The sequence below is a fragment of the Mustela nigripes genome, chromosome 15 (assembly GCF_022355385.1).
Source record: "Mustela nigripes isolate SB6536 chromosome 15, MUSNIG.SB6536, whole genome shotgun sequence".
Lineage (NCBI taxonomy): Eukaryota > Metazoa > Chordata > Mammalia > Carnivora > Mustelidae > Mustela > Mustela nigripes.
This window is the reverse complement of record NC_081571.1, coordinates 72,669,046-72,682,818: the sequence shown is the minus strand read 5'-3', so window position 1 is coordinate 72,682,818 and position 13,773 is coordinate 72,669,046. Positions and strand designations below refer to the sequence as shown.

General features: G+C 47.5%; 1 protein-coding gene across 4 annotated transcripts in view; it reads right to left on the bottom strand.

Annotated features, from left to right (window-relative positions):
* The window catches only part of FARP1 (FERM, ARH/RhoGEF and pleckstrin domain protein 1), a 273,217-nt gene that overhangs the window by 69,649 nt on the left and 189,795 nt on the right, over positions 1–13,773 (bottom strand). For all 4 annotated transcript variants that reach the window (XM_059377548.1, XM_059377549.1, XM_059377547.1 and 1 more), the window contains 2 exons: positions 9,224–9,266; positions 6,689–6,767 (listed from right to left, as the gene is read on the bottom strand). In XM_059377548.1, the coding sequence (XP_059233531.1) occupies positions 6,689–6,767; positions 9,224–9,266 (122 nt within the window). The remainder of the gene's footprint in view (positions 1–6,688; positions 6,768–9,223; positions 9,267–13,773) is intronic.

Sequence of the window (13,773 nt, the reverse complement as noted above, 5' to 3'; positions counted from 1 at the left end):
GTAGCAAATCTTGGCAGTTGGATTCTGGCAGTCTGCAGTTACTGGAAGGTCACAGAGGAAGGTCCATGGAGAAATGACAGGTTCCAGGTATGGGGTAGGTATGAGTCTGGAGTATCTAGTGAAGTCAGAAAGCAAGGCGGCTTGGAAATATAAATGGGTGTATTAAAAAGGCAAAAGAGGGGCCCCTGGGTGGCTCGGTTGGTTGAGTGTCCGACTCTTGGTTTCAGCTCAGGTCATGATCAAAGGGTTGTGAGATCAAGTCCCAGGTTAGGCTCTGCACTCAGTCGGGAGTCTGCTTGAGATCCTCTTTTTCTCCCCTCTCTCTTAAGTAAATCTTTAATAAAGGGGGGGGCAAAGAAACATCCTGAAGGGGTGTCCACCTGCCAATGCTGTGGCAACTTGAGTATCAATTACAATAATTAAAGTGAATCAAAACACATGGATTTGATAAAAATTCCTGAGTCCATTTCAGTATTCAAAGAGAAAGCAGGAAAAACATAGGAATTTGAGAATGAGGGAGGCAACGTATGGGATCAGGAAGGTCCCCTTCCCGCCGCACCTTGCGACAAAGTCTGAAGTGAGGGAGAGCTCCTAAATTTTCTAAATGCATCACCACTGGAGGAAACTATGAAAGCAATTCTTGGTAACCTGAGGCAAGAAATGGAGCATGGACTCTGCATCTCCAACAAGAGCGGCATTTCAGGATATTTGGAAAATCCAAGTAGAGGAGGCAAAGTTCCTTCTGGAAGTATGCCGACTAATTACCGCAAGAATCCTCCTTCCACAATCTCTAAAACATTACAGACTCTGGCAAGGGCTGTTAATCCGCGTTAAAACCATCCAGGAGCAGGGCGCCTGGGTGGCTCAGTGGTTTAAGCCTCTGCCTTCAGCTCAGATCATGATCTCAGGGTCCTGGGATCGAGCCCCACATCGGGCTCTCTGCTCAGCGGGGAGCCTGCTTCCCCCTCTCTCTCTGCCTGCCTCTCTGCCTACTTGTGATCTCTATCAAATAAATAAATAAAAATCTTAAAAAAAAAAAAAAAAAACCATCCAGGAGGGCGCCTGGGTGGCTCAGTGGGTTAGGCCGTTGCCTTTGGCTCAGGTCATGATCTGAGGGTCCTGGGATCGAGTCCTGCATCGGGCTCTCTGCTCCTCTCTCTCTCTCTCTCTCTCTCTCTCTCTGCCTGCCTCTTTCCCTACTTCTTGTGATCTCTCTGTCAAATAAATAAATAAAATCTTTAAAAAAAAAAAAACTAAAAAAAAAAAAAAAAAAAAAAAACCATCCAGGAGATTGAATGTTTGCCTGGAGACAAAGTAGCATGACTTCACTTCGCAGTGGCGAGATCAGAACACCCCCACCCTAATTCAATGATGAATCTTGGCGCTGTTAATGAAACGGGAAACACACAGCATCACTTCTGATGAATTCTGGCCCCAAATGTCCAACCAGTACCCATCAAGCCTATTGAATGACCTTTCAGTTTTCTAGAAAAGCAGAGGATGGAGGAAAAAGCTAAATGGCACCACGAGGATGAAATCTGACAAATTAAGGAGGCGCGGCATTCTACCATGTACTGGGTCCAGTTTCTTCAACAAGGTGGTATCACGGTGGGGGTGGGGGGGGAGACTCTGCTGGATCAAATAAGGTCCAAAGGACATAACCAAGTGCAGCTCTGGTCCTACATGAATCTCCTTTCAGATGAGCAGACAAAAATGACATTTACGGGACAGATGGGGAAATCTTAGCATGGCCATGGTAGTAGGAGAAATGAAAAGTACATATGGAAAAATCAGAAAGGATATCACACTAATGTATTACCTAATGCTCACCCCTGGGCCACCGGAATACAGTATTTTACCTTCTTATTCTTGCTTATCTGCATGTTCTAACTTTCTACACTGTACACCTGTGATTTTTTTTAATAATGACAGGTTATTTTTAATTAAAAAAAGGGGGGGCTTTTAATAAGATCAACCATAGAGGTTGCCATAAGAAATAATTGAAGTAACGCATGGAAAGCTCATGGCTAGAACAAACACATTCAATAAAAGTTAGCAATTTTTCCCTTATACATGAAAAACTAGAGGTGCCCGGCTGGCTCAGGCAGTGGAGCACGTGACTCTTGATGTCAGGGTCATGACTTCAAGTCCCGTGTTGGGGGTACAGCTTACTTAGTAAAATTTAATAAAAAAGAAAGAGAGAGAGAAAGAGAAAAGAAAAATGAATCCCCTTTAAGTTGCTTAGGAAATTCCATTTCTAAGAACTAAAAACAACTACAGAGGCAATTTTGGAACAAGCTCTCCCAAAAAACCCAAATCGAAAAAAACCTCCCAATCCGCCAGCGGGTAATAGTTGACCTTTACACAGTGCCCCCCCCCCCCCCCCCCCCCCCCCCCCGACATTTATTCCTGCTCTCCTGTTCCCGGTCTCTGGGAAGTTAAAGGGAAGAAACGCAGAGACTATAAAAGACAAGACAAGAGGCAGCACAATCTGGCTTTCTGGATTAGGCAGGAGATATGCTATTTTGAACCTACACTTCTCAGACCAGCAGGCTTTAATTCTCTCTCTGGTTAAATTTTTAAACAAGTCGAGGACCTAAAAGCATTCCGTTCTGAGTAGTTGGCCATCTCCCAGTTCAAACATGAGGTCTGGAATCTGCAGAGAAATTTTCAGGGACAGATGAATGGTCAGAGTCTAACAGGCGTTGGGGACCTTTGGTGACGTCTCCTGCAGGCTCCCAGGCAGCGCTGGCTTCTGGAAGCTCACACGTTCAGGCATTCTGGGGGCTGTAGGAAGAACCTGTCACTCCTTACTCTAGTCATATTTAGTCTCCCTGTTCTGAGGTCCTTGTAACATGAGAACAGTCTTCCTGGGCCCTGACAGTTAACTTCATGACCGCTGTCCATCAGGGCTAACTTCGGGGATTCACCAACGCCTTTCGTACTTATAAATTAAGGAACTGCCATCAAATTCACAGGAGCTAAAGGCTGAGTCAGCTCAAAAGACACAAAATAAAACAAGACCAGTCAATGATGGACACTCAAAGTGCTAGGAACAGAGCGAGTCCTTGGCAGCAGCCTGGGCATCTGAAGAAGGGCATGACGGTGGCCGGAACTCATCAGGAGGACTTCTGGGGACAGTAAGTGTAGCAAATCACACCAACCAGAGGCCCTACTTTGAACACGTCTATCTTAACTTATTTCGTTCGGGAGGTCTTCACTGTTCTTTCCTTATTCAGCGGAAAGTAATTTACAACTTCTCCGCCGGTCTCAGGTGACACCTGAGCAGGCCTTGAAGGGCAGCAAGTTTGGACGGATCTCACCACCTCTAAGAAGAGCACAGCCAAGAGGAAACCGGATCCGAACGGAGACAGGACGCCCTGAGCAAAGCGTGCCGAGAGGCATGTGGGCTCATCGAGACGGTCTTGGGAGCTCTGTGGTGAGGAAACCTGGTAACCTCTATCCCAAAGACCGCTCCCTGCCGCAGTGTTTCAAATCCACACCTGCTTTTCCCCTTCTAGAGGCCACGACCCTGGTGGCAACAGAACACAGCGCCACGGAAAGTGCGGTTCAATAAATAGAAAGGAATTCGGCCCCTTGGTTAACAGCAAAGTGCAATTTAATCTTCTATCTACAGACACGGGAAGCTGAAACCTATTCCAGAGGCCCCGAGAATTAACTGTAGAGCTAGAGTCACTCAGAGTCTGCTAAACTGCAGACCTGCCTCTGTGGCCCTCTTGTCCCCCAGTCCCTCGGCTAAAGTGCCGCCCACACAGAGCTTCCCCTAAACCTTCCCTCACTCCCTCTCTGCTGCAGAAAAGTCCCGGGGACCTCAAGAGGCCCATCATTAAACTTCTGCTTACACAGGAACTTGAGAATGAGGGAGGCAACATATTGGATCAGGAAGGTCCCCTTCCCGCTGCACCTTTCAACAAAGTCCAAAGCAACGGAGAGCTCCTAAATTTCCTATCAATTATCTTCACCCTTGCACCAAAAGGAGTCTATAGAAAAGATGTTTTAAATGTGGTTAACACTGGGAGCCGGAAAGCAAAGACAACAAAACCCAAAAGCTGCCCCATTCGGCTGAGCCTGTGTCACCTGAGGAATTTATCAGATCGGACACAGCGGTGCATGGAATTTTCTAGCAAAAACCACCATGGGAGGAAACTACAAACCTCTAGAGACCATGATTTGTAAACACTGAAAAGGTGCAGAAAACTCAAAGCAAATTAGAACAGGAGGGAGAAAAACAAGGCTTCATGCCACCAACTTCCCAAGGAGGACAGAGGTACAGCGACAAACAGGAGGCAAAGGCACACTGCCCTGTGACAGCTGGACTCGCCTTCACATTGAGGTTGATATTCTGAGCTCCGAGCAATGCATGTTCCAATCAAAGGAAACCCAGCCCAGACGCAGAGACCCAGCAGGCCCAGCAATGACGGCACCGGAAGCCTCTGCTGTTGTTGGCCCATCCTGTGCCTCTGGACATCGCAGTCCAGCTGCCTCTCCTCCATGGGGGCTGTTCTAGAAAACCACGCATACCTCCCAGAAGGCTGAGGGCTCCTGTAATTCCTGGCCAATTAATGGCTTCATCCATCTGAGGATTATCAGTGGAGGTAGCAACTTAGTAGCAACTCACTCAGAAAATGCAGAGGCATGGGAAGAGCCACCGCCTTCACCTGTTCCTGGAAGTCCACGTTCCTGCACCTGACACGGCAGCACGGCGTCTGGGCGGCCTCTCAAACAAAAGCCGGCAGAACCCAATCCCTGACTTTCCACCCCTCTGGAATCCCCCTGCTTCCCTCTGCTCCTTTTTTAAGTCAAAGTCTAAGCATAAGACAAAAGTCTAAGTTTTCTCCCCGCCCCTCAGTCTCTGCTGCCACCGGCCCCTCACCAGGATGGACGGACCCCATCTCCAGCACAGAGCCCAAACGCAACCACGCTTCTCTGTTTCCACTCCTGCCACCTCCTCGGGGACCACCAGTGGAGAGCAATGGCTTCCTCATGGAATTCCCAGCTCTCACCGTCTTGCGACACCCGCACGGCAGCTAGACTTTCAACCCTACCATCCAGCCAGCCTCTGTCCTGCCTCACTGCACGTCGCCCTGTCTTTTCCTGTCATGCCAGCCTTCTCTAGGGTACAACTGGCCCTTGAGGGTGATTAGGGGTACCAACCCCAGGCGCAGCCTCAAATCTGCATTTAACTTTTGACTTTCCCAAAACTCAACTACTGTTGACTGGAAGACTTACCAGTCAGAAACATAGCTAACACATATTTTGTAAGTTATATGTATTATACATTGTATTCTTATAAAAAAAAAAAAGTAGGCTAGAGACAAGAAGTGTGAAGAAAATCCATTTGTGAAGAGAAAGTGCATGTAGTTCCGTGTTGTATTTATCACACTCTCATGCACTCACGCACGCGTGAGCCATCTGCACGTAAGTGGACGTGTGCAGCTCAAAGTCCCGTTCAAGGGTCCACTGTATTTGAACATCCGGAGCTTGTTGGTGCCTTGACCACCGCCAACCGTTCCTCCTACCTGGAAGGCTCTTCCTCCAAGGAGGACTGAAGGATTTTCATCACGTGCTCAGACACGTACCACTTCCTCAGACTGACCCATCTGAAGCTGTCACCTGGTCGTAACTGTCCATCCTATCATCCTTCCTCAGTTACCTACAGAGATCTTACCATTATCTGATATTTGTTCTCATTCATTTAATCATTTTATCCGCTCCTATGAGAGTCAGGCTTGCCTTTTCACCACCATATTCCCAGAGCCTAGGACAACGCATACAGCGTCCACTTCCTAAGCACTGTTGATGGAATGCCTCCATTCCTTTGCTAAATGACGGTCAACCACCCAAGACATTGTGCTCCATACCAAGAGGAGGACAAGGAAGGGACACGCTTAGCCTAATCAGCAACAGCTTGAAAGCCATGTGTGGGAAGAATCTGGCTGGCCAGACTAGTAGGTCACTCATCCGGGCACTCTTGAAAGGGTGACACTTTGTCTTCAGGCATTCCCACCAGGCTCTGCTCTCCCCTAGCATATATCGTGTGTCTTCTGCAAGTTAAACAATGATGGCGATGATGTGATCATGCATGGCCTCCCTACGGGCTCCAGCCACCTCGTGCATAATCCTGCTTCTCCTCAAGACAACCCTGGCCAGGTGCCAGCAGAGTCGCACTGAACAGGGCAATGAGCAGAGGGACAGAGGGAGCATGGAGCTGGCCAGTCACACAGGGACCAAGGGCAGGCCTGACTCCATACTCACACTTCTCCCACTTGGCCAGCTTTCAAAGAAACCGAGCATTGGCTCATGCCCACGCACCCATGGCAGCAACTAAAAGACACTGAGCTACCATCTTGGTTTCCCAGAGTCTGACTTCCCCAAACCATCCTGTGATGTGACACACAGAAGAAAGAACTAGGACCGGGAGAGGTCACAAGCCCAGTTCCCTTCACGGCTTAGCTTTCAAGAAACCAGGTTTTGAGGAAAACGTGGTGCTTTCTCTCTTGCCCTGTTTGTAGGCGGAGCTGGGAGCAAAGGGTTACACGGTGAAGGACAGCGCAGACGCCGGTCAGGGAAGCGCTGTGGACATGTGTCATCAGATGGCGGAGAACACGGACCTTCTATTCTCCTCGGCACCCCGTGGCAATAAATACCCAGTTTCCAAACCACTAACCTTGTGAGTTCTTCTTGGAGTTGTGTGTGGTCAGGTGGAAAGAATTTCACCACAAACTTGACAACAACATGCTTTGGCCCTAAAAGGCAGGGAGAAAAAGCAGGGAAGCATTTATTGATTTGTTTCAAGTGCAATTAAGGAAAAAGACTTCAGAGGGTATATCAGACACCAAATAACGAGTCTCATTCCAAGCTGCCAAGAGCACATCTGCTGACATCCGGGTCACTGAAGCGGCAGCTGAGGTACTAATTCCCACTCCCACGTCGCAGAGACACAGCTGCCTGTTCTAAAACAATGCTGTGACCTGACTGTGTGGTTCAGGTATTAACCTTTTCCTCTGAAGACTTAAACTGTACTCAGATTGTAAAAGCAGGCATTTGCCTTCAAAAATTTATCTAATTGGCTCTTTTAGTCCAAATGGAGGCCTTTGGGTAACTTGAGGGAAAAATGAAAATGTCAGTCGGTTTTAGGATTTAGGATTTTAAGCTCTCCACCAGGTAGAGCTGCTGATGGGCTCATCAAATATGTAGGAGCACCTACGGGCCAGGAGCTCCCCTGAGCTCTGGAGAGAAGACAAACAAGGCGCGGCCCAGCCCTCAGCCCTCAGCCGCAGCCCTCTCAACCGTCGTGCGGATGCGTTCGGGCAACATCAGAAAGCAGACCCGAGATGCGTGGACAGGGAGCGGATCAAGGAGATGGGAAACTCTTCAGAATTAAAACAGAACATCAAGTTAATTACAATAATTTATAACCTGAATCAGAGCTTGTTCTGATATATGTATCAAATTTCATATCTATCAGATATATATAAGCTTATATGAGCTTACAGACCAGAGCAGTCTTACAGGTTCTGCCCTTTGGAATGATAGCCACGAGTTTACTAAGGTCTATGAAACATAAGGAAATATAATGAAATCCAAATTTTAACAGCAGTTGTGCAAAAGCAGAAAACGTCTCTTTGCTCTACCTTTTGCTGTCACAAAAAATAATGTTGTATCATCATCTGTGATCACCCATTTAAGTTGAGGAAAAAAAACCCCAAAAGCGACGGAAGATGAAGATGTGGACAAGAGACACAAAATTAGGAGAAAAATGAGGCACAGAAATACTGAAGCCCAGGGACTCTGGGTCCCTTGTCCCTGACCACACTAACAACAAAAACCGTCGCCTGTCGAGGCTGGATCATAAAGTAACATGGCCAAATGGGGAAGACAAAAAGCCAGCCTGTCTCCTGTCCGCGGCGAATTCCGCAAGGCTACCAGATCCTTCTACAGCCTGAAACGAGGAAGATGCTGTCCCTCAATGCAGAAGGACAGCTCTGTCTCACACCCAACTAGTCACAGCCCACGGGGATCGGAGGAGAAGCCCCGCTCAGGGTGGACCCAAGGGCAACAGAGGGTATCTCCGGTCTGCATTTGGCAACATGCTAAAAGACGCTGTTCCACACCGAGCATTTCCCAGGAGTTACTGCAGGCACACAAGCCATCATTCTGGATGCTTCGCTACCTCCACCCACCAGGTCTGGGGGCTTCTCAGCAACAGGCTCCCCCACACCTCCCGCCCTCCATGCTCAGGTTCTGGCTAGCCGCCCCATAAACCCATAAACATTAAACAAACAATGGAGGTTTCATTTTCAGCATCAATAATTGCTTAATTTAAATGACAGAAGATCAACATCAATTTCAAACGCATAAGGGCCCTACAGACGCTGCGCGCCTGGTTATTACACCCACATACATTGTTAGAAGTGGCCCAGTGGGGTTTCTTAGTCAGACATTGAAATGATCGCAGCGAGGTGTCCTGGTGCTTCCTGTTCCACTAATGGAATCCGATTCTGTTTCTATCCTGGGACTTCTGCCCAGGCCGGGGATGCAGGGAGGGAGCATTTAGACTCTGAACTTGACCTCAAAACCAAGAGTGGGGGGCGGAGAGTGGAGGTGCTGTCCTGGTCTGAGTCTCAACAAGAAGGGAGAGAGAAAGCCTGCCTTCTTTCCTTACTCCTCCTTAATCTTCTCCAGCACACGATATAAATGCAAGCCAGACTCCCTTCAGTTCTGCTCGCCATTCAGAAAGCCACGAGTGCCCCAGACACTTATGGGCACCTCGTTGTTTCCACACAACACTTCCACTCTGATTTCCCAGGCTTTGGAGAGGCAGGACAGAAAACCTAACTCTAGTCTTTGGAATCCACCTTCCCCTTCAAAAGTGACAGTAACAAACACGGGCCTTGACCAAGGCAAGCTCAATTAGCCTGGGATGAGCAATATGCGTTAGCTATGAATCGAGATTGGATTTTCCAAGCAAGGTTTTGATGACCAAATTGTTAAATATTAAAATTGCAGAAGTGACATTTTAATTGCAGTTGGTTTAGTGGATGAGGACAGGAAATCACGGGGTTAAAAAAAAAACCAACCACCACCACCAAGAATCTGTGCCACCAGCTCGCTAAACGCAACAGGGCCAATGGTTGTCTAGAAAAGGAACTAGTCTGGCTTCACACTTAACATCACTGTTAAACACAGGGGAGATACTTACTTCTAATCTGCTTGACAATAGGTTTTAAGAGATCCAGCCACACCTACGAAAGAAAAAACAGATTGAGACAAATTCTCAATGGAAGAGCACAATATTTTGAGACTTGACTTGGAGCTGTTTAAAATTACCATATTTTTGAGTATTTGAGGCCGTCTGTTCCTGTTTGCTGCAGGATGGTGTATCTCCCATCACCTACCACTTGCATAGTATAGATCCAAATTTGCTGATATCATCCCTGAGCTTCGGAGTTGAAAACCTCTCCCAGCTGCCACGAATGAACTAAGACTTCTTTGCCTCTCTTTGTACTCTTCTCTCACCGCTAGTTCCTCAGCAAACCCCGAGGCCCCACTGCACGTCTGGCTACAGGGGGAGTGAAAACACATGTTCCTTAATGAAACAAATACCCACGTGTTGTTCGCATTTACAGAACAGCACATCTTTGACGCATACGGGAAGGGAAGAAATAGGAAGGGAATGTATCTCTCTGCACCAGGCACTATCCAGAAGCTTCCAACCTCTCAAAACAAGGCCAGAAGGATTCAGGTTGCCTAGAAGAGGAACAGAGACTTGTAGACAAGAACTATCATTTGTCCAGACATCAGAGTAAGGACTGAAACCAGGCCTGTCCAGCTTCAAAGTCCAGAGTCTTTTCACACACAGGCAGGATAGGAGGCAAAATTAAGAGAGAGCAGCCAACTGCCCTTAAGGATAAAGCATCATTTAACCATATTATCTGATTTCACACGCTGCTTTTCTCTGAACTCCTTCTGAACTGGTGGTCATGTGGAAAGGGTTCTACTGAAGACATGGTTACTGTGCTTAACGTAAACAGGTTCTTACAAGTAAATATGAAAAACACAACACTCTTGAACGATCCAAAGAAATAACAGGTAACTGACAGAAGAAAAAAAAAAGTAACAATGGCTAACAGGGAAATTATTCAAATTCAGGAGCAATCCACACTACAAATGCAAGGCAGAAAAATCAAATACCAATTCCACCCACTAAATTTGCACCAGGATAGGAGTGTAGGTATCTGTGTATTCGCACCGTAATACCCCAGCTTGGCAGGGAAACCTGCAGTGTCTTAACGCTATTGGTGGAGAGATGAATTGGTATATTTCTGGAGACTAATTAGGTAATAATTATCTGAAGCCTTAAAAACCCCCACTTCATCCAGTCATGGAACTTTGGGAAATTGTACAGTGATGCACGCAAAGATTTAGGTGAAATAAAAATGCTGTGATTAGCATTTCTGATGGTGAAAATTTTTTACAATAACACCAAATAAATAAGTAATCTCCAATAGGACACGTTATCACTCAGGCATTAAAAAGGATGTTCTTGTGGAATATTTAAGTATGTGGGAAAATGTGTTGGGGAGGTTGGAAGATGGATGATTTCCTGCCTTTCTCCATTATCTAAATCACCTTAAGTGAGCACTAAGAATTTTCACAATGGAAACACTAAAAATGTTAAATCTCTACTTATTCAGGTTACTCTTTCCCCATTCACCTTCTCCAATCAGTAATATTTCTTTAATTTTTTTTAAAATTTATTTATTTGACAGAGAGCAGAAGAGCACAAGCAGGCAGTGAAGCAGAGGGAGAAGCAGGCTCCCTTTGACGTGGGGCTCGATCCCAGGACCTTGGGATCATGACCTGAGCTGAAGGCAGTTGCTTAACCAACTGAGCCACCCAGGTGCCCCCAAGCAGTAATATTTCTTAATGAAATTCTCATTTCAGTATTTCCCATCCCCTACCACTCTCCTGTAAGGGGGACAAACAACATTAACAACAACGAAACAATGATATTAGGGGGATTTGGCTGGCTCAGCTGGAGGAGATGTGATTCTTGATCTCAGGATCGTGAGATCAAGCCCCAGGTTGTATGTAGAGATTAGTTACATAAATAAACTTGAAAATAAAATAATGGCATTACTTGCCATAGGTTTATCTCCACTGTGATAATTATAAACCTCAACCTTCAAACGTGAGAACATCAACATTTAAAACCGCAATCATCGTTTGCGAGACGTATTTTTTAAGATGCCTAACAGATGGAAAAGGTGCCAAATGTATTTCCATGGGATAAGAAACGGAGATTGAGACCATCAGTACCCAGAGTTGGAACTTAAAACCCTGTTCTTAACTTTTTTATTCATTTAACAAAATATTACCGCATCCCCATGTTAGGTTCTGGGAATCCAGTGATGAGACAAACTTAGCATGGTTCCTGCTTTATGGAACTGATGGTCTAGTGAGGAAGAGACAGGAACCAAACCCTTCCTGACAAAAGTGAAGTTGTGTGACAGAAACTGACTGAAGGGAGGGCAGAGGACTCCCAAGGGCTGGGATGGAGGTCTGACCAGGCATGGATGTGGGGGGGAACACGAGACCTGATGTGAACACAACATTGTTGAGGGAATGGGTCCCCGAAGATGACGTCGTGTGGAGATGTGAAGGGAATGCCACAGCCCCAGAGCAAGGCGGGTGGGTCAGGAAGGGGTCAGACTGCACCTCCCCCCCCCCCCCCCCCCCCGCCGCCGCCATGTTGCCATTCTTCATCCTTGTCCTCAGAGCAATATGAAGTCAGATTTAAGCACAGGGCTGACGGCATCAGATGTACTATCTTTAAAAAGATGAAGCTGGCAGTGTGAGGACAGAAGGGCCAGAGGAGATGTGGACTGGCCCACAGCAATCGTCTGGGCGAGAGGGAACACTATTCTGGAACAGGGGTGCAGAAGCAGGGATGGGGGCAAGTGGGCGGACTGAAGAAAAATTTAAGAGGTAAAATCAAAAGGGATTTACTGACGGACTGGATATGGTGGCTCAGGGAGGAGATGATGACCAAATCTATACCAGGATTTCCCCTGAGGGCCTCTGGATAGACGTTGGCGCCATTCACAAAGACAGGAGTACCGGAAGAGGGCCAGGATGGAGATTCTAGACTTTGATTTTATGAGGTGTCCTTGGATTTCATGAGCAAGAGACGGTATGGCAATGGTGGGGCGCACGTGTCTAGAGCCCAGAGGTGAAGCCCGGACCGGACATCTCACATTAGAAGTCGCCTCCACCCTGACTCCGTGGAGGGGAAGGCAGTCTCACCGAGTCCAGAGGATGAAATGCCATGACCCAAGATGGCGCCTCCGCCATGGAACAGGCAGGTGGAAGCAACGAGGACTGAAGGGAAAAGAGGAAACGTCACGTCACAGAAGCCGTGGGAAGACAGCGTTTCCAGAAGGAATTATACCAAGAACTACTGAAAGGTCAAATGAGGGAGAAGTAAAATCGAGAATGCGAGTTTCCATTTCTGGGTCGGGAAGATAGGAATGTTCCTTCTTGCTGCCTTCTGCTTCCCCTGTAAAAGCAGAGGGCTGCAGGACGAGGCAGGGAGAGAGTAAGTGAAGTGTCGTGTTGCACGGGACAGCACGTTAACTGGCAAACCAGAGTGGAGACACCCCCCGCCCCCGCAGCCCCGGCTACGGTGTGCGCACCCGCGGGCCTGCAGGCCTGCGCTCGCCTGGCTACCATAGCTGCCTCAGGGAACCCCCTCCGAGAAGCTTCCCCATCGCCAGTTCTGCTGCAGAATCTGCCTCAACTTCCGCAAACCACTTGGGACAAAACGACTGTGCTCTGGCAACATCAATGCCAATTTTATGAATTGTTTTAAAACAGCTCTCATCTGTTTTTGGCATTTCTGTGGCAAGCATCAAACACAAGCACCAGTTTGAGCCAACGGAGCATGTGGTTTTAGAACGAGCAGGTCTGGGAACATCAGACCGGCGGGCATGAGGCTGTAGGGTAGGGCTCCGTGGCAGTCACACTGGGGGCCATCGATCATGTCATGGCTCACCCAGTGGGTTGGGGGGAGAACTCAGGGTCTCCGAGAACCTCTCTGTTTACCAGTTACAGTGTTAGCTGCAGGGCTCAGAAAAGGTCTTGCACGGAGAGGACTTAAATTACCCTAAATGGATGAGCTATAAGGAGCAAGAAGACAAATAGGGTTGCTGCTTGTCAGAAGTCAAGCACGGAAGTTTTGATATATAGGGAGGGCCACTGGAAAGCACCTCAACTGGACGAGGTCATCATAGACAGATCACTTCTCCACTCAACCTAAGTAGAACGGAAGCAAGCTCTGGCCAAATTAAAAAGGTGACAAAAGCGCCATCATCTTTCTTTCCCTGCCAACCGGCTCCCCAGAAGGTCACAGCTGTAATGATCTATGCCTAATCCCACTATTCACCCCTTCGACCAAGCCACACATCCCTGTTCTTTCCAAAACCATGCTGCTGGTCTCCAGAGCACCCCTACACAGCCATGTTACCGGACTGTAAGGGGATTTGGTTAACATGAATGGATTTCTCAAAATGTCAGTCTCGTCAGTACAACTCACTGAATCAGGGAACTTCCGGGCTAGTAAGAGGTTGCTGGGGCTGCTGGGCCAAACCACCACAGACTAGGGGACTTGGACAACACACTTTAAAAAAATTTCCTCACAGCTCTGGAGGCTCACATGTCATGGGCTTGGCTTTTCCCAAGGTCTCCTTG